Source organism: Jatropha curcas, chromosome 3 (assembly GCF_041381405.1).
Source record: "Jatropha curcas cultivar XTBG-Jc1 chromosome 3, XTBG_Jcur_1.0, whole genome shotgun sequence".
NCBI classification, from domain to species: domain Eukaryota; kingdom Viridiplantae; phylum Streptophyta; class Magnoliopsida; order Malpighiales; family Euphorbiaceae; genus Jatropha; species Jatropha curcas.
Window position 1 is genome coordinate 29317313 of NC_143153.1, and position 27729 is coordinate 29345041.

A 27729-nucleotide genomic window follows, 5' to 3' on the forward strand; every position below is an offset into this window, starting at 1 on the left:
CTAAAAAAAAAAAAAAAAAAAGCCTCAATATCACTATAATAATCTAGCCAATCATATATAACATGATTGATTTTCTCTATGTTCTGTAAAAAAACGTGAAAGGAAGCTTTCGGATAGACAAAAGTTGAGTTTTGATGCGTAAAAGAAGCTTTTTTTTTTTTTTAGTACTAAAGAAATCAAGACTTAATATTATTATAATAATCTAATCAATCACGTTTGATCTAATTAATTTGCTCATGTCCTGTGAAGCATGTGAAAAGTAGAAGATTTTGGATTCGAATTATCTACACTATAAAAATTATCACTAGTTTAGTGAATATATTGAAAGGGAAAAGATATTGTTATTATGTAATCCGTACAATATTCTTCGAGTCTATTGAACTTCCTACAAATTTTTTAAAAAATCACTGTAATAATCTAAATTATGTAGTGAATCGGTCAATTTTTAGAACCGACACCCATGAAAATATTGCCTATTTTTGGGCTTGTCATCGTCATTGAACATTGCTTACCGATGCAAGATTGAGTTATGTACATGAGATTACCGAAAGACAAACTTGCTATGCTTTATGTATTGTCTGTGACATCTACTGGCATGTGGCTGGCTTTTCAAAGGGGATCCTTCTGTTGTTCACATTACGTACGTAGACTAGCTAAGAATTGCAAGTTGGAAATTGTCCAAGTCACAACTTTGTTTCCTTTTTCTTTTGTCAGCAATAACTTTTTTCCTTTTTTTATTATTATTAGCTATAAAAAATTTATCAAAATCAAACATCTACATCTAAATCAACATGCTCTATACATCTAAACTTGACTCGATAATATCAAGTGAAAAAAAATCTAGTAGAGGCAGATTAGAAGCAAACCTAAGGAACGTTATAAATATTTATATATAAGTTACGGACCACTTAAATAATTATAGTAAATTTCAAGGATGAAATAATTATTTTTCCGTATTATATCTTTGATGAATAAAATTAAAACTAAGATATTTTTAATAAATGTGTCATGTTTTTAAAATTTTTTACAGAATATTTTCACATCCTTTTAGGTATAAAATTGATTACATTTTGAGATTTATGGTTCCCTCCCTATGAATACGCCACTAATTTTAAACTGAGATAAATAAATCTACACAATCAAACTATCAACTTTTTTTTTAAATTTATTGGAGGCTTTTAAGGGCTGAAATAATACTGCAAGCTACATAATATGAGCTAACAGTCTCCTTGGCTCACCAATTTGCTAAAAACAAATATCACTTTTGAGTCACTTATTTCAAATGATAAATATTTTACCAACCGGTAAAAAAAGAAAGTGTTCCACGCATGAGTTTTAATTTTATTTACGACGGAACCAGAATTGAGACCAAAATCAGACCGAAATCAGTGAGTCCAAAACCCACACAAACAAAAGGACCGGTTCTAATTTCAATTCTGAGTCTCATCGATAATCAGAATGGCCCTTCGGGTTCAACGAGCCGGTCAGGTATACCTAGCAGTCAAACAGAAAGGTCGAATCATAAATTCTCTCCTCACGGCCCAGTACTTATGGGCCTACTACTTTCTTAGCCCCACTATAGAATGAGAAACCCAATACTTATGGACCTAATCGCTCGCATAACAATTGAAAAAGTATCAGCTCCGGCTATAGAAGGCGAATGCACCATGGCTACCACTGTGTGGCTCGGCTGGTGCTGCTCTTCAATGGAGATTTATGCGATCAATACTCCGTTTTTGCTCGGAGTTTCACTTTTCGTCAGTTCTTATGTGAATTCTATAATTTCATATCGAGACCATCTACATAATAGGTTTATTTAATTTCTACCTTCCTGTTTTTTATTTTTTTTTTTCATTTTAATTTCTGTTATTCGCATCCTTATCGAGGCTTAATTTTATACGAGCAATTACATGCTGATAACTAAAATATGAATTCAAATTTCAGTTAACCTTTTATTTTTGTTTTAGATTTCTTCATTGAGAAATGGACCGTTGAATTTGGATATAATGTCAATTTATTAAAGCTTGTTGTTAAATTAAGGAACATTAACTCTTAAATCCTGAGTTTACTATTATTGTATATGTCGTTGCAAATTCACTTGGCATGACTGTGATTATAATGAATGTTGTTGACTGATGATGGTATTCATGTTGCTTTTTTATTCTTTCTATATTGGGTTCATTTACAAGATATTTAGGTGTTATTTCTGGAAGTTGCTATTAAAATAAGGAATGTAAGGGATGATAGCTAACATAGCAGTGTATTTTATGACCAGGAATCCAAAAGAAGTAGAACAAAGTAAAGAGTATTGATTCAGTGAACTTAAATTAGAATAGGATTAATGTTTTTGTTGAATTGAGCAACTGAAATAATCATATGCTTGTAGTACAATAGGCACTGGCTTCCAGATAGAAATTCTTGTTGCATTGTGGTTTTGGTGAGTCATATGTTTGTGAATATATGTGATTCGCTTTTAGAAGTATCAGGAACAAGGGTCGACATTTCCACTTAATGTGCAGAATAGGATGTTGGCATTGCTATCGCAGGTTTACAAGAGAAGCATTGGACATTATGAGTTGGAAGTGCAAGATTTGATCGTCTTTAAATTCTTTTGTTTTTACATGGTGCTTGTCACCTCATATTATTCTTTAGCTACATTTTTTGTTTTTTTGTAAATGAACTACTATTATGTGCTTTTTGTCACTTCCCTCTAACTCTACCCTAACCTATGAGTTGGAACGTGATTTATAATGGAGTTAAAATATTTTTCCTATAGGAGTTTCATGAATGATTTGTTTCTAGCATGATTCTATGAAAATTATCTGAGAGACAATACAAAGCTGGATCAGTGGATACAACTAATAACAAATGGACTTTTTACATTCAATGGAGGGATGCTTGGTCATCTGAAGGACAGACATTTCAGAAGAAACTTGATGAATTGGTTACAAATCTAAGTCAACCTTGACTCTAATATGCGTATGCTTGCATGTGCAATTGATCTAGTCTCATCATTTGTGTTTATAATTTTCCTTGTATATGCACATCTCTTGGACTACTATAATGACTAAGAGATTCATCCTCAAGTATGCATATTAGAATGTCATGCCATATGTATGCTGCTTTGCCGCCCTAGAGCCTGCAATATGTGAAGCCTAGTAGTGCACCCTTTATTTTGTAATCATTCTAACATAGTGAGACATAACTTATCACATGCAGTGAGCCAATGACTGATGTATGGGGGTGAAACGTTTGAGATAAATTAGGTTTTAGATTTCTTTTTAAAATTTTATTCATTGATATTATCATATACTCCATTTTTTTTAAGTGAATACTCTTGGAATTTTACTTATTATCATGGTTTTGTTTGCTTTTTTCTTTTTCCATGGCATGCTTTTTGCAAGTTTTATTGAGGAACTTGTCATAATAACAATATTTATTACATTTCTCAGTACTGAACTGGTAATGGGGAGGGCACTAATTGTCACATTAGTTGTAGGGCCATACTGTTATCATGCCAAAAGGGAGACTCTCCTAAAGTTGTATTTGTGCACACGTTTCAGAGTATTGTTTTTATGTCTATGTTATGTGTGTATGCATATAGATATACATATATTCTGATGTAGGTGGGTGAATTTGTATGTGTATAATTATGTGATACATGGTTGATCACTAGGACTATTTTTTCTTCCTAATAAAATATCGTGCTTATACCAACCTGTAGAAGGAAAGTCTTCATGGTTAAGTAACCATATCTACTTTCTTTATGAAAGTTGGTTTTGGTTAACTGCAGGCTTAAGGTACTATGGCCAAATTTGCCCTGAGTCCCTATAATTATTTTTATTATTTTTTTTTTAAATTTTGTCCCCGTTAAAAGAAAAGAAACTGCTTTTGCAACATAATAAAAACCTGACATCTCAGATATTTTTCCATGTTTACTTGAAAATTTTTTCAAAATATTGTAATAACATAAAATAATCGTTGAGGTTATTATTTTCTTACCAATTCTTGAGGTTACTATAGTTGGGTATACGATTTCCTTACCAATTCTTGTGCATGTGGTAAGATATCTATCTTCATTACATATATATTTTTTTAAAAAACATTTTAGAGTCTATGTGCTCAGATTAGAAATGTGTGGTACATATGACTTACATGTTAGGATGAGTAGAGCTAAATGTTGGTATGTGACCGTTAGTCATTGATATAGGGTGGTCCTTGAGTCACATGGCCAGCGTAGAATTTTTCTATCTTGGTAAGTTCGGTAGGCTTGTTTTGGATTTTAACTCCCATTCCTATTTAAATTATTAAAAAGTCGAGTAAACTTTAACGCTGCCAACTAAGGATATTCTGTATTTGTAAATTTTATTGCTATTCGCCCGAGAGTGACGAGATTCTCATTATCTTGTGCTTTGTGATAATATATGGAAGGATTTGGAGGTGACCAATCCAGGAATAGAGTTGTTGTGGATGTGTGAGCTAGCTATCGCCTCAAATCCCTATAAATCATTTTGATTTTCATCAATTTTTCATATTCAGGGTTAACTTGTCTTTCCATTTTATTGTTTTATTGCAGGAATTGTCAACATGGTGCTTAAGAAGACTACAACAAAGATGACTCTGGGAGAGAATGGTCGCCATTCTTTTACAAAGCGTCGATCTAGCATTTTCAAGAAGGCCAGTGAAGTTTGTACCTTGTGTGCAGTTGAAACTGCAGTTGTTATCTTTTCCCCTGGTAGCAAGGCCTTCTCCTTTGGTCATCCCAGCTTTGATGCAACTATGAATAGGCTTGGCAACCCAGGGGATCCACATTCTAGTGTTGCTAAGCATATGGCTGAGCATGAGGCAAATACTGGTGCGCTTAACAAGCAGTATGCAGATGTGCATCAAGAACTAGCTGTTGAAAAAAGGCAAGGAGAGGAACTCAAAAAGTCGGGAAAGGCTCAGGGCATGCCGTCGTTTTTTTATAAACCCATTGAGCAGCTCAACTTGAATGAGGTGTTGACAATGAAAGCTTATTTGGAGAAAGTTAAGGCAATTCTAGTGAAGCGACTTGTGGAACTTCAGATTCGGAATTTTGGTCTATCTGCAAATTCTGCTGCAGCCTATGGTCCTATTGTTTTTAACCCAAAAGGAATTGGTGCTCCTCCTCGTGAATTGCGCTTCCTCTAATGATTGAATTCTGAGTTTGAATAAGAGTGATGGGGAGAATTTGGTTTAGTTATCTTGCTATTTGTGTTATTATATGAGTGATTTCTAGTAATTCTCTCTTTTCACTGCTTTGATCGGATGGAAATGTATCATTGGGCATTTATAAATGTTCATTTAAAATAAATAATTTCCATATTAATAAAGAGCTTGAGGATTTTGGTGGTATTTGCTTCAATGTTTATGAAAGATCTTTATCCCTTTGTTTATTGTTTGTATGATAAGAACCTTTTCAGTTATTCCTGTAAGTAAGTTAGAATAATGATTAACCCTGTGGTTAAATATATTATGTGATGTGATGATAATTCGCTATCTCCTGATTACGGTTTAGTATGCAGTTTAATAGAAATGTGCTGCTATTTGTAAAGTAGCCATTGATATTTATATTATCAATCTCTTTTTAAAGAAACATTGTTGATTGTTGAATCAGATTCTCATAATGCAATTTGTGGATTCTTTTTAACAGAATAGATCTCATGTGTTTTTCTGTATCAAGTGTTTGCTTTGTTCAGATTTCCAGATCTATGAATGTGTTTGCTGGTGTTGAGATTTCCACTTCTTTCTGGCTTATAGTTTTTTGCTCTCTGGTATACAAGTTGGGCTGATGTTTGTTTATTCATTGATTTAGCAGTTATTTTCTGCGTCGAAGCCAAGCTGTTTGTGCTGCATTTTTGCGTTGCCAACTTTAATACCATTTCTCATTTCCAAAATGTCTCGAGTTTGTTGGCCTTGCTCCTTGTCTACTATATCGGTAATTGGTTGGGCTTTGGGCTGTTGGATAATAGTTTGGAGATTGAGATTAGAGATGTATTCTTGGGTTTAGTTTTATATTTTGACAAGGTTTTTTTTTATTTATTTGGGAGTTCGGATGTAAGTAAGTGGCCTCTTGGTATGAATTAGAACTTAGATAAATTAAGTTTTTTCTATATTATTTTAATGACAATTAATTCGTTCCCACTAAAAAAAAAGATGTGTTTTAACTTTTTTTCGATATCCATTTTTGAAATTAAATTACAGTTCTTCTCATATATAAACAATCAGAAAATTAGAGTAAAATTGTTATTAATCTAATCTTACACAAAAATGACGAATCATTAGATGTATTTAACTTACATCAAATAAATTTTTATATCAAGCCGAACTTAGTCAAATTCATTTGAAGTTCTTCTTTTCGGCATGTATGTGTTTAGGCTGAGCGAGACGATAGTTAAGTAAAATTCTTCCAGCGATACGTAGATTTTGTCTAACTGGGATAGTTTAGACGGGCAAAATATAGGCCTGGCCCATCTCTTTTGAAATCTAATTTTTAGTTTTTTATGCCTTTTACATGTTAGGCCTGAAATAGCACTAGCCCAGTGGCTATTTTAGCATTTGACAGGAAGAGAGAGAGAGAGCAGTAGTATCATTTGTATACCGGCAACGGATTGGCTCGTTAAGCGCAGGAAATAGAAACGCGAGGTTTTAAAAATGGCGTCGGCGATGATGCGATCTGGTCTTCGTAATGCTCTTCGCGGTGGCTCTAAGGTCTCTGCTCCTCCCAAGAGACGTTTTTCTTCCTCTGCTCATCATGACGAAGCTTGTAAATCTCTTATCTCTCTCTTTATTTATTCAATTTTGATTTCATTATCAGTCTTTAGGAATCAGATTTCGATTTAACTATACGGATTTTTTTTTATTCTTTTCCTCACAAGTTCGATTAATCGTTGAGCTGCGAACACGTTAGGGTTCCAAATTGATTATCGTATTTGATCTTTTTCTTTCCCTAGGGTTTTTCTTGTTTTTTTAATATTTGAAAATTATTGATTTGCTGTGTTATTATGCTGTTTGGTTAATAACAAATGTGGGGAATGAGCAAGATTGGAGATTGGACTTTTATTATCGAGAAGTCAACTTTCAATTGGGATATTCTGATATTTCAGTTTGAATTTTCTTGTTATACTTATAGGATTTGTCTTTTGTGTCCATTTTGGTTTATTTAATGTGGTTGATTTTGTAATTATTTTTCTTTCAATAAAATTCATCAGATGAGGCGGCAGAGGCATCAAAGTGGGAGAAGATAACCTATTTGGGCATTGCTACATGCACCATCTTAGCTATTTACAACCTATCAAAGGGCCATCCCCACCATGAAGAGCCTCCCGTAAGTTTTCTGTTCAACTGAAACTTTATTCTTCAATTGTTGTTAAGATTGATTTTTCTAGGAGTTTCTTCTATGTCTCCATTGGCATGTCTTGGTGGAGTAAAAAGCTTCTGGTGGTTCCTTGGTGACTGTATTGGATTAGATTTTGCATGCTGTATGCTTTTGGAATCTGACTGTTGTCTGCTCAATTTTGTGTACACTCATGCAGGCATACCCATATTTGCACATTCGCAATAAGGAGTTTCCATGGGGTATGTATTTAATGAGTTATTACTTGTCTGATTTGTTTTCTTTCTCACTAAAAATAATAATATTTTTTTTAATATTCTTATTTGAATCAAATATTCATCACTTAGATCGAGCTTCTTGGTTGTTTATTGAGTTCCCAAAATATGCCTCTTTGTTAGCTGTGTATACACTGTGCACCCAATTGGTAGTAACATGGCAGCTGACGGTAATTTGTGAGGGAGCATCTAACTTCACCAATGATGAACAACAATGCCCATGTGATTGTGGCATCATGTCTGAAGTGTAGAAAGGCAGATATTGCTTTCAGCATGCATGCTTCTGTTATGATGGAAAATACTGCCCAACGTTAAGTTGTCTGTTGTTTATGAGGTTAACATCTGGTGGGTGGTATTGTTTTAGGGCTTCGGCTATATATAAAGTACACAGATATCTCTTGTGGGCAAACTGAAACAACCCCTCTAATCAAATGTGGGGAAGTGCAGTTCAGTTTGTTTACTAAAGAATTTTCTGTTTTCCTTCATTGGAGATCTGTTACCATTAAGGTGCTGTGCCACCAAGAATTCTGTGCTTATTTTTGAATTCAAACTTTTCATGGCATCACTGAAGGTTGATTCATGGAGGCAATAAACAAAGCTTTAAGAAATTAAAATGATGTAAATTAGGAAGTTTACATTTTTGCAGATGTTTATGTTATGAAGCAAATTGTTTGGTTGTATTAGGATTAGAATGCATAGCTTATAGGTATCATTGTCATCTATGTTGGTAAAACATCCAGCTTGATGTTTGGTCTTATGGATGAGTTGAACTTCAATGCGCCATGAAGTTGGAGGGGTTGGTTTATGTAGCATGTTTTTTAAGTTGTTAACCTCCTGTAAGTGTTGTGAGGCCTTTCTTAAATAGTTAAATTCTTTTAATATGTTTACATGTCGTTATTATAACTGATCGTATAATTATTGTTTGAGTGTTAAATCTAGACTGGATGCTTGATAGTGTTTATCTTATATGCTTTTCCCCCTTATGTGCAGGACCGGATGGGCTGTTTGAGACAAAGAAACATTAAGTATTTGATGGCCGTTACATGAAGATATCTGAAGTTACCCTCTTTTAGTGCATTCCTTGTCTCGTGTCAGTTATTAGACTATCTCGGATGTTCTTTGAATTTGATGCTAGCATTTGCATTCCAATAATGTGGAATTTGTGATTTTGCAGTTAACCAAGTGCTAGTGCTTGTCTCCTATTTTTCTCACTTGTGCGCTGCTAAATAAAAACTGACCAATGACATCTGGTTTCTCTTTTCAATTTTTGTTGATTATCGATTTGTTAGCGAGTCCATGTTTGATGGTAAGGGTTTGGAGCCGTTAAAGTAGTTTTGCTATATGGAGTTCTTGCTATTGGGTGCTTAAGATGCCATTCAGTAGAATTTTGAAAGAAAATGCAATGGTAACTTGCGAAAAATGTTTATTGTAATGAATTGACCTGTTTAACTACTTTTTCTAGTAATGAATTCATTAGTAATGGGCTTCGTGTTGGGACTTTGTGATGAAAACTACAAAAGAGAAGTTTACTACTGCTCTACCTGAATCCAAGCCTAAAAGGGGAGGAAAATAAGAGAGCAGAAATCATTTATTTGAAAATTTGAAATGAAAAAGAAAATTAACACCAATGGGACTATATAGTTAAAAAGTAGTGAGAGAAGCAAAAAAGTGCAATCCTCTGGCTTCGTGAAGCTCACTACCACTGTGGACGCGGAACTCATTATCTCGCTCTCTGCTTATAACTCTCTATGTAATGTTAACAAGCACGCTAACCAGCTAATTGTTCTACAAGTACAAATGAATGAATTTGCATCTTAAGTTGCAGGGTGAACAAAACAAAGTCTCTTTCGAAAACCATTACAAATAATCCTATTTGATAACAAAAGAAAATAAAATGTAGCAGGACATTGGCAAGCCATATCTTGCAATTCATCATATGTTCATTGGCTCAGGAACAGAGGAATTTAATATATCCAATAGTGAATTCTGAGGCTCTAACTCTTCATGCCACAGGGGAAGTGCTTCGCCAGGATAGTAGTTTCTTGTCACTCCCTCTGAGTTAATCTGCATAATGCCACATCATACACAAAAAGTTAAGTCATTTCCTGTACTTTGGAAATGAGAAATTGCTATATTGCTTACTCCTGAAAATCTTACAATGACAGTGCGCACAACACCACCGCTAGCCCCATCTCTTGCCATGGCCAGGGAAACTGCCTTTACAACTAATTGCTGCAATGCATCAAAGAGCTTCTATGGTCAATCCTTAGGCACAAAGTTACTTGCAAATATATTTTTCACTACTTTGTAGCTCAGTTCTTCCATTGAAAAACCAAAATCCGTATCATCAGGGGAAGAGGATGCAAGGGGACAGAAGGGGAGTAAAGGTGAGAAAATCAAAGACTTTCATGCACATTTTAAATTTGCACTTCGCCAGTCAAACCTAACCCTAGTAATTCAGCACAGATTCGCTTTCAATAAAATAATTTCACAAGCGAAAACTACGGATAGAGTCCAATCAAACATCAAAACTGTTCATCATAAATCTATTCCAAAGTATTAAATAATTTTTTCATTAGCATTAACTACTATGTACCTCAGCTTCATCTTTTGTCATTCCTTCTTTCCATGCTTGATCAAAGAATCCATACAAATAAGTGGAGCCAGATCCTGAAAATCCCATCATTATGTTAACTTGTTTGACATTATATTAACATTGCACTAACAATATTTTCCATTTGCATCAATTATATTTAAAAATAGAATCCAAAAATCACAGGCGGTTACTTACTAAAGCATGAGGCAATTCAAACTGTTTTGATGCTCAAAGAAATATTAAGAAAAATAGATACATTGACAAGCTAAGAGCAAATAACTGTGTCATTCAACTCAAAAAACAAAACTGCAAGTCAAGAAAATATAGGCTATAAATAACATAGTACATTAAAACGAAGTCAAAGGTAAATCTAGATCAGATCAAAATGCACAGGTAATGGAAAACGCAATTAACCTACAATATCAAATTAACTTGCACCATCTCTGGCGCATGAGAATCCCCTGCTTTGCAAGGGTTCAGATCATCATTCATAGAGTAGAGAGGAAATATATACCTCCTATAGCAAAAGGCTGTTCTATTATTGTCCCACCAAGAGGAACTCCATAAATTTTACCACCCTCATACTTGTCCCATCCACCAACTATTATGCCAGTTTGCAGCATGTTCTGCAATGTGAACTATAGGAGGTCAAGCATGAGAAGGAAAACTCAAAATTGTGAACTCTTTGAAGCAAAAATTCACAACAACTTAACGGGGAAACCAAAGTAGCAAACCCATAACCCCCCCTACTCCCCCAGCTTTTTCCCTTCCTTTTGCTCTCTCTCACTTGAAAGTAAAGTAAACATAAACCTTATTGTTATAAGATAATAGCCTGACAAGATTTGCAGCAACTTTGACAGTTGCCGGCTGCCCTAGCTGTATTCTGTCCAAAAGAGTAATTTGTTATTCAGACAATGTAAACATACAAAGACAAGAAAACCATGACATGATTAAGATCCTGCAAAGTCAGCACTAAGTGCCAACAGAAGTAAAACATTCCAATCTGCACTAACTACACACATTTACAAATATATAAGCTTTATCAAAGTTATAAATCCTCATACGACAAAATTGTAAAGTAACAATAAGGTCATTATGTTATTACTTAAACTTTGACAATCATCCACACAAGCCATATAATTACTGCCTATAGATGAGTTGAGAAGTAATGGCCACAGAACATTCATCAATAGGTAAAACTTTTCATGGTGTCAGCTAAAAGGCCTTGTACTCTAAATGAAACCAGAATGCATACACTTATTAATGAAGAGATAAAGCTCCTTTAAATAAATGAATCAAATTTGGCGTAGTAATGCAACTTTGGATGTGATTATAATTCTTGCAAAGAGCCAACTTTTATCAATATTCCATAAGAATTTAGTATTATTTGCTTACAAACGTTAGAATCTAGATAAAAAAATGACATGAACCAAATTCAACATTTCTGGTTGAAAAAAAAAAATTACAGAGAAAAGATATGGATCAAAAGTTAATGAGAATTGATGAACAAACCTGACATAGAGTGATTGGACTAGTGACAAAAGCCAAGATTATCAAAATCCATAAAAATGCCAAGACAAAAATATAATAAGAAAATTAAAAAAGCACTCACGTGTGTTGATGAAGAAAGTAACGGACATAGTCAGATACAATTTGGGAATCTGCCGCCTGCAAAAGAAGATAGCATGAAATTAGCATTCACAGAAACCACCATAGTAATAAACATCATCTTCACTCAACTGCAATGAGTAGAGAAATAAGGATAGAGCAACTAAGTTATGAAAGAGAGATGGAAATAATACCGATCCAGAACGGCAAATGTAAACATTGTCGGTGAGCTGAGTGATTTTATCAGACGCCCTATTAGCAACATACATTCCTGGAAAAGTAACGCAGCAAATTTATAAAATTTCGTCAAACTCAAAATCTACAAACTTTTTGTTTGGAACTTCGACTGAGAGAATACTTCCACAACCAATTGATCAAATCTTTATCAGAAAAACAGAAAATTGAAATATTACCAGTGCTGGTGCGAGAGTCGGCGCCGAGGACAACGCCGCCGTTATAGGTGACGCCGATGATAGTAGTACCCATAGAGTGAGGGGCGTTGAGATCCATTAGCTTGGTAAAAGATAAGCCAAACTTAAATCAGAAACAAGAAGGATCAGTGAAGCAGAAGCAAAAGCAAAGAGGGGAAGAGGAGGGAGAGGGCTTTTGTATTCTCTATTCCTTGTGCCTTGGGAACTGACTTCCTCCTCAAGCCTATTCTTTTCTTCAGAGCAATTGGTTGGTTCGACCGGTTTTTGCTAACCGAACCGAATATTTACCATCGAAATTCAAGATATTTTTAACAAATTAGGAATAAAGTTTAAAACTTTATGGGCAGGTAACTCGTTAGCGTTTAAGGTGAAAAAACGGCGCCATCAGCTACTCCTCGAGAACCTTGAAGATTGAAAATAGCCTTAAAACTTTAATTGCTCCAATGGCAAAATATAAAAGTCTTTAATGAAACTTGAAAGCAAAGTTGGTTCACCTGATGCAGCAAGCTGTGTAGCTTTACTTTGACTGATTGAAGTAGATCGGTCAACTATGTACTTTGAAAACTATCTTTGCTTTACATTAAATTTTTGTTGCTTATATGAGATTGTACTCCAACAACATTGCTTACTTTCAAGTCACTTGCAGGAAATATGAGAGAAAATTAAAGAATAAAAGGGAAAATCTGACTTCTTGTTATTCAAATGCCAGAGGTTAGGTTGTCAAATTCAGGCTTCAGTAGGATTTCCATTTCAGATTTCAAAGTCATTTTACGTTTTGTGAGGATTTTAAGTTTCATTTATGGTTGCAAAGCCAAAACAGAGGTCATGGTAAAAAACAAGGAGCCATTTCTCTTTCAATATTGGAGCTTGACAGGATAGTATACTTGCATAGATGACTGAAAACTTTTGTGTTCAAGCCGGTACTTAGATATTTTCTAACGTTGTTATTTGAACTGTTGTTAAGAAAAATTATGTTAAAGATATTTTATTGGAAGCCAAACTTCAAATGTGAATTTGGCATATTACACTCATAAAAATAAAAATGACAGAAGCTGTGGCGAAATTTGGAATCTCTTATTATTATATATCAAAACCTTAATTAATTTTCTAAACTTAATTTTGTCTCAATTAAGCATACACAACAATAGTGCACTGTGATTGGAATAAAGCAAATAATCACCATAGAACCCTATAAATTGGCCTGATCATCTCAGGGTCAATAAAAAAAAAGTACAAAATCTTTACGACAAGAATATTTGGTTGCATACACAATTACTTAGTAGAAACTTTACTCAGTTGCATCATCCCCACCATTAATCCCATGGTTTCCTGTTTCCGGCAAGGTTCCCAAATCGGTTCGTGCCTCTTTTTCTTCTTGAGAAACTGAAGAATTCAATGAATCATTCTGAGATGAATTATTTGAGTCATTTTGGTTGACATCAGTGTTGCTATAAGTGTTTGAGGGTGCATCTTTCTCTTCTTGGGATGTTGAGGATTCGGAGGAACTAACTTGTTCTTGGTTTGCATCTGTACTGTCATTTGTATTGCTATTTTCATCATTTGCGTTGCTTTGGACTGAACTGTTATTGTCATTCTGACCAGCATCACTGCTGTTCGTATCAGCCTGCTCCTTTTGGTTTGTGTCTGCACTGCCATTTACATTGCCATTGTCTGTGTCGCTCTGAACTGCATTATTGTCATCATGATTCTGGCCCGAATCACCATGGTCATTTGTGTTTGAGGAGACATCAGATTGTTCCTTTTGGCCAGCATTACCCTCTTCATCTGTGTCCGAGGACACATGAGATTGTTCCTTTTGGCCAGCATCGCCATTGTTATTTGAAGCTGATGATGTGTCTTTCTCTTGGGAATTGGAAGAATCAATATGTTCCGTCTGCCCTGCTGCATCTGTATTTTCATCCTTATTTGTTGGTAGGACAATTTCTTGATTTCCCTCTCCGTAATTACTATCGGACTTTTCACCTTGAACAGAATCATCATTTTGGCTTCCTGATGAAGGTTCATTGGAGTTGACAGTTTGTTCATTAGACACAGTGGACTCTGAACTGTTAGAATCTGTTGATTCTTGATTAGTTGACTCTACATTCTCAGTTGTAGTGGAAGGCGTTGCATTTGAATCTGATTGCTGAATACTGGCATCTGAGTCAGATTTCTCAACAGATTCAGAATTGTTAGAATCTGTTGATTCTTGATCAGTTGACCCTATATTCTCAGTTGTAGTGGAAGGTGAAGCATTTGAATCTGATTGTTGGCTGCTGGCATCTGAACCAGATTTCTCAGTTTGATCCTTCACAGCATCATCTGCAGCTGACTCTTCTTTTGACATTGTGTTATCTTGTGTTTCACTTTGATTCTGTAGAGAGGAATCATTACTTTCTGAAGCAACCGGAATGGAATTAGAATCCACCTGCTGCTGCTCATTTGAATCTGTTGCTACTGTGGATGAATCATGGGAACCATTCTCTGACCCTTGCTTACTATTTTCATTGTCACCCTCTTCACTATCTGCATTGTTCTTTTCCATCGGTTCATTTTCTGTTGCATTTGCAACTTCATTTTGATTAACATCAATTGCCTCACCGGTATTTGTTTTACTGGCATCAAGTTCATTCTTCTCTTTGCTATCTACCTGTTCCACATCATTAGTTTTCTCGGAATTACCTTGCTCTTCTCCAGGTGTTAAATTTTGAGTATCATGGACAACTGCACTGGAAGCATCATCTCCCTTGTAATGCTCTTCTCTTGCCTCCTTATTATGTTCATCATTTCCATCGTTAACCTGATCTTCTGTTGAACCTGAATTTTCAATTTTATTTTCTGTCTCTTTAGTTTCATCCCCATCGCTTTTGTCTACAACTTCTTTAATTTCTGCTCCTTGACTCTCCTCTGCACTTTCCTTCACTTTACTTTCGTTTCCTTCACTCCCTTGATTCGCCTTATCTTGACTTTCAGTCTCTTCATTCTCCTTTCCTTCCTTTTCCCCATCCTTGCTTTCTGGAATATCGGTCTCTTTACTCTCTACATTCACATTTTCTTCACCGTCATCATTTCCTTTGTTCTCTTCATTACTCTTATCTTCACTAACATTCTCCTTGTTTTCTTCACCCTCCTTCTCCCCATCAGTTGAATCCCCGCTATGCTCAGTTCCATCTTCAGTTTTATCGTTAAACTGATCTTCATGAATTTCACCATCTCCATCCCCAGTGCCAACGTTGCCATCAAGCTTAGTTTCTTCTTCATTCTTGCTTTCATCTTCTTCCTCTTTAGGTCTCACATCTCTAACGACAGTTTCCTCGGCTCCAGGAAGGCCCTTTCTCCCCACAACCTTCATCATCTCATTCCTACTTTTGACACTACCCTCATATGCCACTTTTTTCACACCATCATCATATGCCACTTTCTTGTCGTGAGAGTGCCTGATTTGGTAAAGCAGCCAGATTCCAACACCAAGTAGAAGACATATTTGTAAAGCATGCTTTACCTTAAAACCTTTTGATCTCTGGCTCCTGCGTGGTGATGTCCGGAACATGATGCTTTTTCCTTAACTTCCCGCGATTATTAGCTGCTTGCTTAGTCTAAAGCAGTAACAAATTAATTAAAACCAATACATTCAAAATCAGCAAAAGAACTATTTTCATTCCATTGTTATATATCATGATCAAACCCCTAAGATAGGTAAAACTGACAACAAATATTAATAAGCATCAGTTGAACAAGAGATAATCTGATCTGTAGAGAAACTTATAAAGATCGAAACAGAACAAATACAGAACAGAACGGAGTTGCTTAAACTTATAATTATTCAAATGACAAAATAACTAGTGCCTCCCATCAAGATAAACTCCATCAAAACACTTAATCAACAGCAAGCGAGTACGTACACTATTCAATTTCACATCGGCAAACATGTAGAATGAATTGAGTTTCATACTAATCATTCCCATTCATGAATTAAAACAAATCCACTTCACAAATTAGACAAAATAAACTTGATACTTAAGAGATCTAATTAATCCTAACTTCAAATTAGAACTAGGAATGGCAAGAAATTAATTAGGAAAAAAACTTACTCGGAGAAAACAGAGCCACTAGATTCTGCAACAATGGAAACAGACAAAAAATGTAACAGACCTTTTATTTGGAGAACAATGTAGCCAAAAATGAATAAAGATTTAGACACTGGAACTGAGAATATAAATAGCACTGCTAAAACTGTAATCTTTTTTCCGCTGAAAAGGCCTTTATACTCTCAGATTGGATCTGGTAAGCCAAAGAAAGGAAACAGAGTTCTTCAAAACCACAAATGCCTTTTATTTATATAAAAAGTAAGTATTAATTATTAAAATAATGATATATGTGTATACAGTGTATTAATATCATTTATAGCGCGTGACACTTTAATTATTTAAACGATGCCGTTTCGGTAGCTTATTTCCAAAAGGCTTCGTGGCAATTCTAGTTCTGTTCCAGAAGCTTGCTACGTGTCCTTGACAGTCGGTGACCCTAATTTAACATATTATTATTCTTATCTTTCACGTTCGGTCGCCCATATTAAGTAGTAACAGAGAAGAAAAGATATCGTATCCAAAATTACCATTCAGTCCAGCCATGGCATCGAAGCTTCTAGCTTCCGCTTTCAGCCGAACTTTAGCAAGGACCACCGCCACTGCCGCTTCTCGTGGCTTATCCACCGCCGCGGCAGCCGTGGCGGTTCCATCACCCGGACCAGATGAGGATCAGGGAGTCATAACAGTCAAAGGAGTGAAAATCTCTGCTCGGCCTCTATACCTAGATATGCAAGCAACTTCTCCGGTGGACCCCAGAGTCTTGGATGCTATGCTTCCATACTATCTCGCGCGTTTTGGAAATCCTCACTCTCGTACTCATCTTTACGGCTGGGAGTCCGATTCTGCCGTGGAGACAGCCAGATCTCAGGTGGCGGAGCTAATCGGCGCGTCTCCTAAAGAAATCGTTTTTACTTCGGGAGCAACGGAGTCTAATAATATTTCGATTAAAGGTGTGATGAAATTTTACAAAGAGAAGAAACGACATGTCGTTACTACTCAAACGGAGCATAAGTGCGTGCTTGATTCTTGCCGCCATCTTCAACAGGAAGGTTTTGAGGTCACTTACCTACCTGTAAGAAACGATGGGATTGTCGATTTGGAAAAATTGCGTTCTGCTATTAGGCCTGATACTGGACTGGTGTCGGTTATGGCGGTGAACAATGAGATTGGTGTAATTCAACCGATGGAGGAAATTGGGAAAATTTGTAAGGAATTTAATGTGCCATTTCACACCGATGCTGCCCAAGCACTGGGTAAGATTCCAATTGATGTGGAGAAATGGAATGTTAGTTTGATGTCATTGAGTGGACACAAGATATATGGTCCCAAAGGAATTGGAGCTTTGTATATGCGCAGGCGACCTAGAATTAGAGTGGAGCCCCAAATGAATGGAGGTGGACAAGAGAGAGGGATACGAAGTGGGACTGTGCCCACTCCTTTGGTCGTAGGAATGGGTGCTGCTTGTGAACTGGCGAAGAAGGAAATGGAATATGATGATAAGAGAATTCGGGCTTTGCAGGAGAGGCTATTGAATGGAATTAAAGCTAAACTTGATGGAGTTGTGGTAAATGGTAGTGTAGAGAGGCGATATGCAGGGAATCTGAATGTTTCTTTTGCTTATGTGGAAGGGGAGAGCTTGTTGATGGGATTGAAGGATGTGGCTGTCTCTAGTGGGAGTGCCTGCACTAGTGCGAGCTTGGAGCCTTCATATGTGTTGAGAGCATTGGGGGTGGATGAGGATATGGCGCATACTTCAATAAGGTTCGGCATTGGGAGGTTTACCACAGAAGAGGAGATTGATAGGGCCATTGAGCTTACAGTGAAGCAGGTGGAAAAGTTAAGAGAAATGAGCCCGCTTTATGAGATGGTGAAGGAAGGGATTGATATTAAGCAGATCCAGTGGGCACAACACTGATAGACGATTACAGGAAGCTACAAATATAAGGTAAGTGAGACAGTTTGGAAAATGGATTTTATCCTGGACGAAGACGCCCCATCGAGCTGGAGCCGTCAAAACGCACGGGTTCTGATAGACGGGTTATCATACAGGTTCTTACTTTCTGCTGTACTTGTACATGCTCTTGAGAAGTTTCCTAGGTAAACTAGGTAGAATTTTGGTCCTAGTTGTTTTCTTAAACTTAAAACTATGTGGAATTATCTTCTATGTATGAGCATAACATAATTTAACAACAGGAATAATAAGGTACGCTTCCGCTGCAGATGTGGAAGTTATTTTCTGTTGTATCTTTACCTCATTGATTTCTCTTATGGTGTTATGCTTAATTCACTTGTGAATAGATTATATTTGCGCAGTCTTCTTGAATAGCAGAATGGCCATAAAATGTTAATATTTCTTGCAATTTGGTTTAAGTATGTTGAAGTTCTTAGAGACTGTAGACAAGCACACTGGACTCTCTTATAAACCAAGAAATATGTTGGAGCCATTTGTTTGAGCTTACTCCTTTAAATAACATAGCATAATATCACTGGGATTGTTCACGTTATTGCCTTTGATGCTTTTCGAACCTGTGAAAGGCATGGATGCTCCTACTTACAGGAGATGTGTGAAAGAGCATGTTGGTTTTGTTGCTTGCCATGATATGTTGAAGAACGGAATAGAGAGCCACTTGCCCTGTGAAATCTGACTTAACTATGCAATCCTTTGTTGATTGGACATTGGTAGAAGTTTAGAAATCTACTGTTTAGACTTAGGTATGTTGAAAGTTTGTCATTTTCCTAAATATTAGGAGGATCATGTCAAACTATTAATTCTGTTTTAATTGTCTCTTATGTGTTCACAGGCGTGAAGTGAAGTGTTGGTGCAAAATTTTGTTGGATAAACAAAATTTTAGTCTAAACTTTTTGTTAAACTGGGAAGGGTCACTTGATAGTTAAAAAACTGATGTTGATAGGCATAGTATGTTGACTTTATTAAAGTATTATAGCTACGAATTATGTCACAGGAGTGAAGTATGATTATATATGTATATTGAACTTGACTATATTTTAGTTCATAATTACCAAAAACCTCGTGACTCATAGTGCCTTGTAGCTTATTCATTCTCCCACATTTACTCAAGAACACTAGCCCATCAAGTTGATATGTACTTTAGAAAATGATGAGTGCCTATGCCTGCAGTTTTCAGAATTAATACCAACCCTTTGAAAAAATACACTTGGCCATTGTGTTAACTCTACTTGAAAAAAAGGATCTAAGTGCTAGGCATGTTTGAACTACAGGTCATAACTATAATTCACTAGTTTCAAGATTTTTTTTTATGAGGTGCTCTTTGGCTGGATGCTTTAAAAGATTATCGACATTTGTTTAAATAATGGAAGCCTTGAGAAACATTTTACAATTACAAGTTTTGGAAAAAAGGAGGAAATTGTAAACATGCTCTAATCCTTTTCTTCCCTTTTTTATTGTCATTTCTGTCACTAAGGCCAATGTTAAACGTGAGGACCTTTGGAAGAATGTAATGTCATAGATATAATCCAGTAGTATGGATAAGTCCCTGGAAAATTGAATTTTGTAATATTTCTCATGGAGTGGAAGGATGTCCCCGTAGAATGGGAATTATGGACCCCTTCTATTAAAGAGGGACCGAGAGCATATTTACTTAAATGTCTCATATTTGTTCTAAAGTTCAAGTAAACTCTTGATACTAACAGATGTGGCAAAGTCTCTTCCTCAAGGATATTTGTGTATGCTAATTCATATTCTCTCTCTCTCTCTCTCTGTGGGAAAAATGGTATTCGAAATATTGTTTTGAAACCTGCACAGGCACAGCTGCTATACTATGCATTTTAAAGACGTTTTACTGTTCTTATTGCTTGTAGCTTTAGCAGACAATGTGGTAATCATGGTCCATCAGAAGCCTTGCCCGATTGCTAGTGATAACCCCATGGTTTTGCACCCTCATTTTCTCTCTTAGATCTCTTTTCCCCTATTTTCTTGTATAAGCTCACTCTGGTCACCATCTACCCCTCTCTTGTAGAGGGCATTTCTCTCCTCACTGGCTCAACATTCCTTGCTTCTTTCTTGTTGTGCTTCTGGATGGGATTGTACTTGCTAGATTTATGTTGTTAAATGTCCTGCTGTTTGATCTTCATCTCTCCCCACCTTGTGTCTATGTCTTCACGACTCCAACGATAGTGGATGTTCTGTTTTCATTGCGTTCCAGGATCTGAATGCCTATATGCCAATGACACCTGGTTACTTGTACTACAGGAGTTTATTTGACTCGGTTTAAACACCTGTAATTATCAAATAATATTTTGTGGCTGTTTTCACTTTTCTCCTTGGCTTCATTTTATGTTTTTATCATCCCCAGTTCAAGAGGGAGCCTTTTTGTAACTTCAGTCTCCACACCTTAGTCATTCAATTACTGCTTTCTTCTCCTCAGCTGTATACGTATGATATGAATAAATTGATGGGCTTATAAGGAGAATGAGTCTTTTGTTATTTGTTCGTCTGTAATGTGAATCCGGGAGCCTCTATTGAGCTTACATGCTTGATTGAGACTTTGTTTGTGAGCAGCATATTTAACTTGTTTGAGCCCCATTTATTTGGCTTCAGGTTTTGGTAAATTATTCTTTTTCTGCACCTATCTTCAGCGAGATTAATTATTGTGTTAGTCTTGGTTCTGAGTAGTGGGGAGGTTATATATATTTTCATTCGATGGATATTGATTTTTGAAATATTTTTGTGCTCAGTTCCAACTGAGTTGGGCTGGAACCTAACTTTAGGCAGGACAAAATTTATTTAGGTTTGTAAGAGTGTTTTCAATGTTGCGAAGCATGTTAGTAGTAGTCTTACGATAAGGTCCATTGAGTTTAGACCAAGTTACTTTTTAGTCGCACTCATTTGGTGAAATCCAATTGTCTTTTCAAAAATAAGTCATTTTAAAACACTCTTAGGAACCTAAAACATGTGCATCTTGCTTTAAATTTTAATAAAAAGTCCAAAATATTTCATCTTATTTCTGTTGTATTTGTTAAACGGAAAAGATATTTGGCGGAAGTTGTATGTTGCTCAATTAAAATCTATTGGTGTGCATTTGCTCCGTTGTTGTCCTATTGAAATTGATGGTAATTTTTGACAACTACACCTCAAAATGAAAGAAAGAGAGCTTTTATATTCAAATATGGAATTAGGGTTAGATTTTGAAAGAAAAAACAAGTTTTGTATTAATTGTAGTTAATTAACTAGTTTTAGTTAATCAACCCAAATTACGTTAAATTAGTTGAAATTTACCATTTTGACCGAGGAAAATATATCATAAATTCTCTCTCTCTCTCTCTCTCTCTCTCTACTTCCTTTCAATTTTTTCTCTCATCATCTGCGATAAGCCTGTGTCTTCCATGTTTGTTGGAACGTTCCCATAAGATATGGAACGTTCCCATAAGATATACTATTTTGGATCGGAAGATATAATTACCTGCAGTAATTAGAAGGTGTAATACTCTCTAGTTGATACAATTTTGGTTAAGCTTGTTATTTGGATACATAACCTCCTGGGATTGGTCAAAATTTCAGTGGTCTCGTCTTCTTGTTTGCAGAGGAAAAAATATAAAAGAGATGAAAAGGTAAATACAACTTTATCCTTTATCTCCTGCGATCAGTTACATATTGCATATCTGAAATCATATTTCTTGCCTGCATAAATGGCTTTCTTTTTAGGTTTTGGATCAGAAGATCAACAAAGACAACACAGCAGCAGGCAGAAGCAAATCAACTCCTTCAAGTACTCTTTCTTACAAGTTTTTTATAACATATATAACAAAGGACAGGACAGCTCCTCCTCATAGGTTTGTGTTCCACATCATTCCCTAGTTATTTGGAGAATCTGATCATTTCTTATCCCTCAACTGGCCCCACCAAAATGCCACGTCAGAAGATCACCACTTGAATGCATCTGATTCACGAGGTAAGAATCGCATTTGGGCATATGGTAACTTGTAGAGCTATATCCAGTACCCTGATGCAACTATTTCTATAATAATCAACAAAAAATACGTGCTGTATCGTGTGAAAGAAATATTTAATATAACTGATATATATATATATATATATATATAGTAAAATTATATTTAAGATAACGGTATTTCATTATTTCATTTTAACGGCTGTTATGTGTAGTAAATTTTCTGGATGGATATAGTTGTATAAAGTTTGATTTATGTCCAGATACATAAAATGCTCTTCAACTTTACGCTTTTAATCAAGAGGCACATTCAATTTTGATCTATTGTTCTCCTTAAGTTATAAAATTACATTTATTAAATATATTGCAGAAAACTTATCATCTTTTATAATTATGAATTTTGATAATATTGTACATATCTATACACGAGCAACAATAATTTTTTACTGTACTTATATATAAAATATTAATTTAATATGCGGTTATCATAATTTTATAATAATAATTTTATATTTTTTAATTATCTAATAAGTGTTTAATTGATCTAATTTTATAAGTTGGAGCGTTTGGTAAAGAAATGTTATAAGTTTTAATAGATATAATTTTATAAGATGAAATGTTTCATAGAAAATAAAAATTAAAGACAACATAAGATTTTTTGCTTAAAGTATATATGTGAATTTATGTTTGGGCAAAAATTCATCTCTTCTTTCAAAATCATTTCCAAATAAAATATATCAATTTTTTTGTTTACATTTGTATTTTTATTACTGAACATTATGATCTACTGACGTTATTTTTTAAAAAAAATCTAAGAAGATATAATATTATGCAAATACGCAATTTTCTTGAAAAAAAAGGTGTATTATACGATATAATACTACTATGAATACGCAATTAATACTAAAAGTGACCTTTTCTTTTAGTATGAGTTTGGAGTTGGAGAGAAATTAAATAATGTTTGTTAGAATACAACACCACAAGAAACAAAAATGTGAAAAGGGCATTGGGAATCAGAATCCATTTGGCACATTTGGCTGATCAACATCAAGGCTTTGCACCAACATTCTCTTTTTTTCATGTTTTGTAGAGATTTTTCCATGGCCACACGTGACTGTTCTCTGTTCTTTCCTCTGAATCTGAATCTACTTTAATATCAGTCTCAAAGTTTAATGTAGCTTCATGGGGCACCTTACTTTCAATCAGAAATTTTTTAAAAGATGAGCTCTTGAGCTCTACACAGATGCTGATTGGCTTTCTTCTTTCATTTTCAAGCTTTAGCAGATCGAAAAGGAAATTATTTTTAGAAATGTTCTCATATTATTATGATTAAAGGACTTGATTCTTGTAAAACAAAAAAAAAAAAAAAGAATTGATTTTTTTTTTTAATCTCAGGTTATTGGATTAATAAAAATCATTTCATTCTTTAACGGACTTTATAAAAGTTTAAAATCTAAATTACCATTATATATCTGGAGGCTACACAACAAAAGGTAACTCACTTATTGACTCACTAAATTGATAAAAATACTTATGGTTCAAATAGCTCAAACTTGAAACCTCTTACTTTTCACATAAGTGAATATAACAATCAGACTATTACTTGATATTATTTTGACAGGCGGCTGATAGAAAGACGTTATAATTATTATGTTTGGCATTTATCAAATTCAAACTGAAGATTCTTTTGTGGAAGCTATTGATTTCAAAAGCTTTATGATAATTATGATCTTTTAACTGATAAAGAAGATTCTAACTTTTTACCTTTAGATTCAATTATTTGAATTATTGTAAACATTGTCCTAAAGTCAAATCATGCTTCTATGTATGGTTTAATTATTAGGTTAATTTTGTTACTAAAATTTGAGACCAAGCTTTAGGTTGCATAGGTATCCTTTTACCTGTTCAAAGCATATCCATTTTTTATACATCTAAAAGGTAAAAGCACGTGAGATTATTTTGTTTGATTCAATAATAAATTAAAATTATAAAACAGTTTCTAATTTGAACTACTGGCAATTTGAAACTAATAAGTGGAACTTGGAATACATATTATCAAATGTTTTACAATACGATTTAGTTAAAAATATTTCATAAAAAACTATTATTAAAAAAAAAAATATATATATATATATATATATATATATATAAGGTTTGTTTGGTAAAATTAGTTATTTTGATAGTTGTTAGATGTTTTAGTAGCACTTACCTGTTTGAGTAACTTTTTATAAAACACCTACAAATAGAACGCTACATTGAACTTCTAAAGTTAATTTAATCGCTATGTTATAGAAAAATAAAAAAAAATAGCATTTAGTCAAAATGCTGAGAATAAGTTAAAAAGTTGTTGCCGAACACATCCATAGTATATGATTATATGATTTTGTTTAATAATTAAACTTTTTGTTAGTTTTATTCTATAATAAAAAATCTTAATTTATAGGGAAAAAAAAATTCTCTCTCCATTCAATTTTAATACCAACAAATAAGCATTTTACTTAGTTCCACCCTAAGTGCCCATTTAGGATTTTGAGAGTATATTAATTAAATTTTTTTAATTTTATCCATATTTATTAGATGTTTTGTAGCAAAATTAATTGGAAAGCTTTTAATTTTAAGAACAATTTAGAGATTCTACGATGTGTTTTTAAAAAATCAGCATGTTTTAATCATTTTCTTAATTTTTATAAAAATATTAAATGTCGGTATTAAAGTGAAAGGAGGGAGTAAAAATTTTAAGGGTAGGCAGTGAAAATAAAAATTCAGGAACTTAACAATCAAAAATTTAATTCCCACAGATTTGTGCTTTATGATTGAAGACACATCAAACATATTCTATGATAACTTTCCCAAAAGAGAGGAACACCCGATTGTTTCATCTACAATAGACAATGCATTGTGCCATTTTGTTGTTCCTCCAAAGACTAGTCTTTCATAAGGACTAGACTTCTTCCACTATTGTTTGATTGATTTGGGTTTTCTCTAAGGCTCCTGTTGAGTCTTGTCTACAAGAAATGTGCATATGACTTTGTGGTAATAACTAGGTAGCTATGAAGAGAAGAGACAGTGTATCTTTATATATTAATATAATACATACCCATGTAGCTTCCTTTCACCTTTTGCTTGTTAGATTTTGCATTTCCTTCCTTCCTTCAAGTCCTAAACACAATGATTTTCTTTTTCCTTCTTCTATCCTTTCACTTCTTGTTAATTAGGAGTACATGAAAAGAGAATCCAATCCTGCAGGCTAGTTATTGAGTGTTTATTGGCCCAAAATAAAAGGATCTTTTCTCTACATACCTTACCAAAAATCATATCATGCACAAAGACACATGAAATACATTTATGAGGTTCCGTTTGCGGGATGTTTTGAGAAACTGAAATAATTTGTAATTCCTTACACGTCAAGCGATACTGAACTCAACCCGAAACCTGGGTTTTGGACAAGGATCGGATCATCGGGCAGTGAATGACCATGACCCACTGTTTGATGTATGCATCGTCGCTTTTTAGATTTCTTCAGGATCTCGAAATCAAACGACGCCGTTTTTGGAACAAGATATGAACTCCAAACTCAAACGGTTCATCCTTTCATTACCAAACTTAATTTAATTCCTCCTTTTAGACCTGTTATAGACCATATACTATTCACATTACTCAGTGTGCATAAGTGAAACTGTGTAGTTCTAAGATACATATTTGAAACTCAATCTACTTATTACCAACAAAATACTAAAAAGGAATCCAGGACATGGAACATCTCAAGTTTATGGGCTCTGGGGAGAGTTGATTTTCGGAATTGGGAAATGGAAGAAAAATTAATTTTCACTAAAATTAATATCAGTAATTACATTCTTAAAGAAAAAGAATGGAAAAATGGTCACGGGTTGAAAATTAAATCGCCACATTTGCATTTCCAACTCATAGGCTTGTAGTTGGAAGCACCATCACCTCTTGCATAAGCAATATTTGAGACAGATGAGTAGTTTCTATTGCCATGATTTACTTGGGGATTTGTAGGCACTTGAATTGCCTCACAATGTCCACAAGAACTACACCTTCTCTCACATCTTGGAGGCCTTGACCCTATCTGGGATCTCATTATCATCTTCTCTTCATTTTCTGTCTAACCAAATTTGAAAAAACACTTTCTGTCAATTTTTCACTTTTCATATACAAACCAATATTCTGAATAAAATCTGAAAGAAAGAAAAGCAAAAAACAGTAATGCTTACCCCTGAAACGCCAGCTGATTTTGGATTAGCTCGACCTGCAAGACAGAACCACAAACTAACTTCACTAATTGGTTCTCAGGGTAGTAAAATTATGAGTTTGAACTCTAACCAGGGCCTAACTAACCGAAAGAAAAAAAAAAAATCAGTAACAACCATTAGTGAACTTTGACTTAATGGTATGGGATTTGTATTAGGGTTATAACTAATTAGAAAGAAAAGAAAAAAATTTAACAACAATCTATTTACCTTCTGCCTTGAATCTGAGATGGGTAGAGCTTGAAATCAAGAGAAAAAGGAAAGAAATGGAGAGACAGCGAAGTCTTTGACACAAAAACAGATTGGGAGGAGTAGTAGTACACCCCATTCTCAAAATAGAAGTGAAAACAGTACAATGCAAAGAACAAAGACCTTAAGAAATGGAGGAGGGAGACAAAGGGAAGTCAAATTTATATATAATAACAAGATAAGCATATAAATTATCTACATACTGTGTGTTGTAATAGAAGAAGAAAATCAGTAATTGAATGACACATTATTGTAAAGCGGCTTTCTTTCTTTCTTTCTTTCTTTTTCAAAAAGAAAAGAAAATATTTTCTTTCATCTCACATCTGAGTGTTGAGGTGATAGAACAAGGAAGGACAAAAGAGAGAGAAAGAAAAAGAACACCAAACAAGGCAAGAACCTTAACCTTGGTTATTGAGCCCCAAAACCCAAGCAACAAAGATAGATCATATAATAGAAGAAAGAGAGAGACAATATTAGTGTTAGTGTTTGTTAGCTAAGAAAGCATAGAGAGAAAGATAAAGGGCAATAAGGACCCAAAACAGCATAAAAACACTACAAAATTCTATAACAGATATATATGAGAGACAAGTTCTCACTAACTGACATTTTATTACAGCTATGAATATTTTGGGTTATCGCTTTCAACTACGCTTATTTCATGCCTTCTTTTTTCTTTTCTTTTTTTTTTTTCCTCCTTAAAAGTTCTCACTAATATAATAAAATAAATATTATCAGGGATTTTTTTTTAATTTGTTATAGACGATGGGGTGAGCAGTGCCATCTTGTCACGCCATGTGTATCTATACAGAAAGAGAAGAAAGGAAAGTCTCTGGGAATTCTGAAGAGTAGTAAAATGGCTACACCTCGTATCTCTCTCTTCAATCATGTCACTGTAATCACATGTGATACGCCCATATCACTCTCATA

The 27729-nt window shown here is 34.6% G+C and overlaps 6 protein-coding genes across 9 annotated transcripts; 3 read left to right on the forward strand and 3 right to left on the reverse strand.

Annotated features, from left to right (window-relative positions):
- Nucleotides 1–1617: 1617 nt before the first annotated feature.
- Nucleotides 1618–5376, forward strand: LOC105639905 (agamous-like MADS-box protein AGL62). 3 transcript variants are annotated; one of them, XM_089719837.1, is made up of 3 exons: nucleotides 1618–1810; nucleotides 2777–2944; nucleotides 4577–5376. In XM_089719837.1, the coding sequence occupies exon 3, from the start codon at nucleotides 4588–4590 to the stop codon at nucleotides 5170–5172; it is 585 nt and encodes a 194-aa protein (XP_089575963.1). In that variant the 5' UTR covers nucleotides 1618–1810; nucleotides 2777–2944; nucleotides 4577–4587; the 3' UTR covers nucleotides 5173–5376. The 3 variants fall into 3 exon arrangements, with proteins under 3 accessions (XP_089575963.1, XP_012079486.1, XP_012079485.1); XM_012224096.4 differs by lacking the exon at nucleotides 2777–2944 and having other exon boundaries at nucleotides 1619–1810; XM_012224095.4 differs by lacking the exons at nucleotides 1618–1810; nucleotides 2777–2944 and adding an exon at nucleotides 2962–4474.
- A 1196-nt stretch (nucleotides 5377–6572) lies between these two features.
- On the forward strand, nucleotides 6573–8896 carry LOC105639904 (cytochrome c oxidase-like protein). The gene is made up of 4 exons (XM_012224094.3): nucleotides 6573–6787; nucleotides 7233–7348; nucleotides 7557–7599; nucleotides 8623–8896. Exons 1-4 carry the CDS (start codon nucleotides 6676–6678, stop codon nucleotides 8655–8657), a joined length of 306 nt encoding a protein of 101 aa, XP_012079484.1. The 5' UTR covers nucleotides 6573–6675; the 3' UTR covers nucleotides 8658–8896.
- Nucleotides 8897–9430: 534 nt separating this feature from the next.
- On the reverse strand, nucleotides 9431–12651 carry LOC105639902 (proteasome subunit beta type-6). Its single transcript, XM_012224093.4, has 8 exons — nucleotides 12250–12651; nucleotides 12031–12107; nucleotides 11841–11896; nucleotides 11039–11111; nucleotides 10743–10854; nucleotides 10229–10302; nucleotides 9790–9864; nucleotides 9431–9696 (listed from the first exon to the last, which is right to left on the reverse strand). The coding sequence occupies exons 1-8, from the start codon at nucleotides 12344–12346 to the stop codon at nucleotides 9565–9567; spliced, it is 696 nt and encodes a 231-aa protein (XP_012079483.1). The 5' UTR covers nucleotides 12347–12651; the 3' UTR covers nucleotides 9431–9564.
- Nucleotides 12652–13322: 671 nt separating this feature from the next.
- LOC105639901 (uncharacterized) lies at nucleotides 13323–16583 on the reverse strand. 2 transcript variants are annotated; one of them, XM_012224091.3, is made up of 2 exons: nucleotides 16359–16583; nucleotides 13323–15863 (listed from the first exon to the last, which is right to left on the reverse strand). In XM_012224091.3, the coding sequence occupies exon 2, from the start codon at nucleotides 15815–15817 to the stop codon at nucleotides 13556–13558; it is 2262 nt and encodes a 753-aa protein (XP_012079481.1). In that variant the 5' UTR covers nucleotides 15818–15863; nucleotides 16359–16583; the 3' UTR covers nucleotides 13323–13555. The 2 variants fall into 2 exon arrangements, with proteins under 2 accessions (XP_012079481.1, XP_012079482.1); XM_012224092.4 differs by having other exon boundaries at nucleotides 16420–16582.
- Nucleotides 16584–16815: 232 nt separating this feature from the next.
- NFS1 (nitrogen fixation S (NIFS)-like 1) lies at nucleotides 16816–18605 on the forward strand. Its single transcript, XM_037642013.2, has one exon. The coding sequence runs from the start codon at nucleotides 16897–16899 to the stop codon at nucleotides 18268–18270; it is 1374 nt and encodes a 457-aa protein (XP_037497941.1). The 5' UTR covers nucleotides 16816–16896; the 3' UTR covers nucleotides 18271–18605.
- Nucleotides 18606–26089: 7484 nt separating this feature from the next.
- On the reverse strand, nucleotides 26090–27658 carry LOC105639899 (EPIDERMAL PATTERNING FACTOR-like protein). Its single transcript, XM_012224088.4, has 3 exons — nucleotides 26764–27658; nucleotides 26518–26552; nucleotides 26090–26408 (listed from the first exon to the last, which is right to left on the reverse strand). Exons 1-3 carry the CDS (start codon nucleotides 26879–26881, stop codon nucleotides 26163–26165), a joined length of 399 nt encoding a protein of 132 aa, XP_012079478.1. The 5' UTR covers nucleotides 26882–27658; the 3' UTR covers nucleotides 26090–26162.
- Nucleotides 27659–27729: the final 71 nt, after the last annotated feature.

Coding starts and splice junctions, on each gene's coding strand:
- LOC105639905 (XM_089719837.1), top strand. CDS start 4,588: ATGGTGCTTAAGAAGACTACAACAAAGATGACTCTGGGAGAGAATGGT.
- LOC105639904 (XM_012224094.3), top strand. CDS start 6,676: ATGGCGTCGGCGATGATGCGATCTGGTCTTCGTAATGCTCTTCGCGGT. Junction 6,788..7,232: donor TGCTCATCATGACGAAGCTT/GTAAATCTCTTA, acceptor AAAATTCATCAG/ATGAGGCGGCAGAGGCATCA. Junction 7,600..8,622: donor CAATAAGGAGTTTCCATGGG/GTATGTATTTAA, acceptor CCTTATGTGCAG/GACCGGATGGGCTGTTTGAG.
- LOC105639902 (XM_012224093.4), bottom strand. CDS start 12,346: ATGGATCTCAACGCCCCTCACTCTATGGGTACTACTATCATCGGCGTC. Junction 11,897..12,030: donor ACATTTGCCGTTCTGGATCG/GTATTATTTCCA, acceptor CTTCTTTTGCAG/GCGGCAGATTCCCAAATTGT. Junction 9,865..10,228: donor TGACAAAAGATGAAGCTGAG/GTACATAGTAGT, acceptor GATGCATTGCAG/CAATTAGTTGTAAAGGCAGT.
- LOC105639901 (XM_012224091.3), bottom strand. CDS start 15,817: ATGTTCCGGACATCACCACGCAGGAGCCAGAGATCAAAAGGTTTTAAG.
- NFS1 (XM_037642013.2), top strand. CDS start 16,897: ATGGCATCGAAGCTTCTAGCTTCCGCTTTCAGCCGAACTTTAGCAAGG.
- LOC105639899 (XM_012224088.4), bottom strand. CDS start 26,881: ATGGGGTGTACTACTACTCCTCCCAATCTGTTTTTGTGTCAAAGACTT. Junction 26,553..26,763: donor TCTCAGATTCAAGGCAGAAG/GTAAATAGATTG, acceptor TCTGTCTTGCAG/GTCGAGCTAATCCAAAATCA. Junction 26,409..26,517: donor AATCAGCTGGCGTTTCAGGG/GTAAGCATTACT, acceptor AAATTTGGTTAG/ACAGAAAATGAAGAGAAGAT.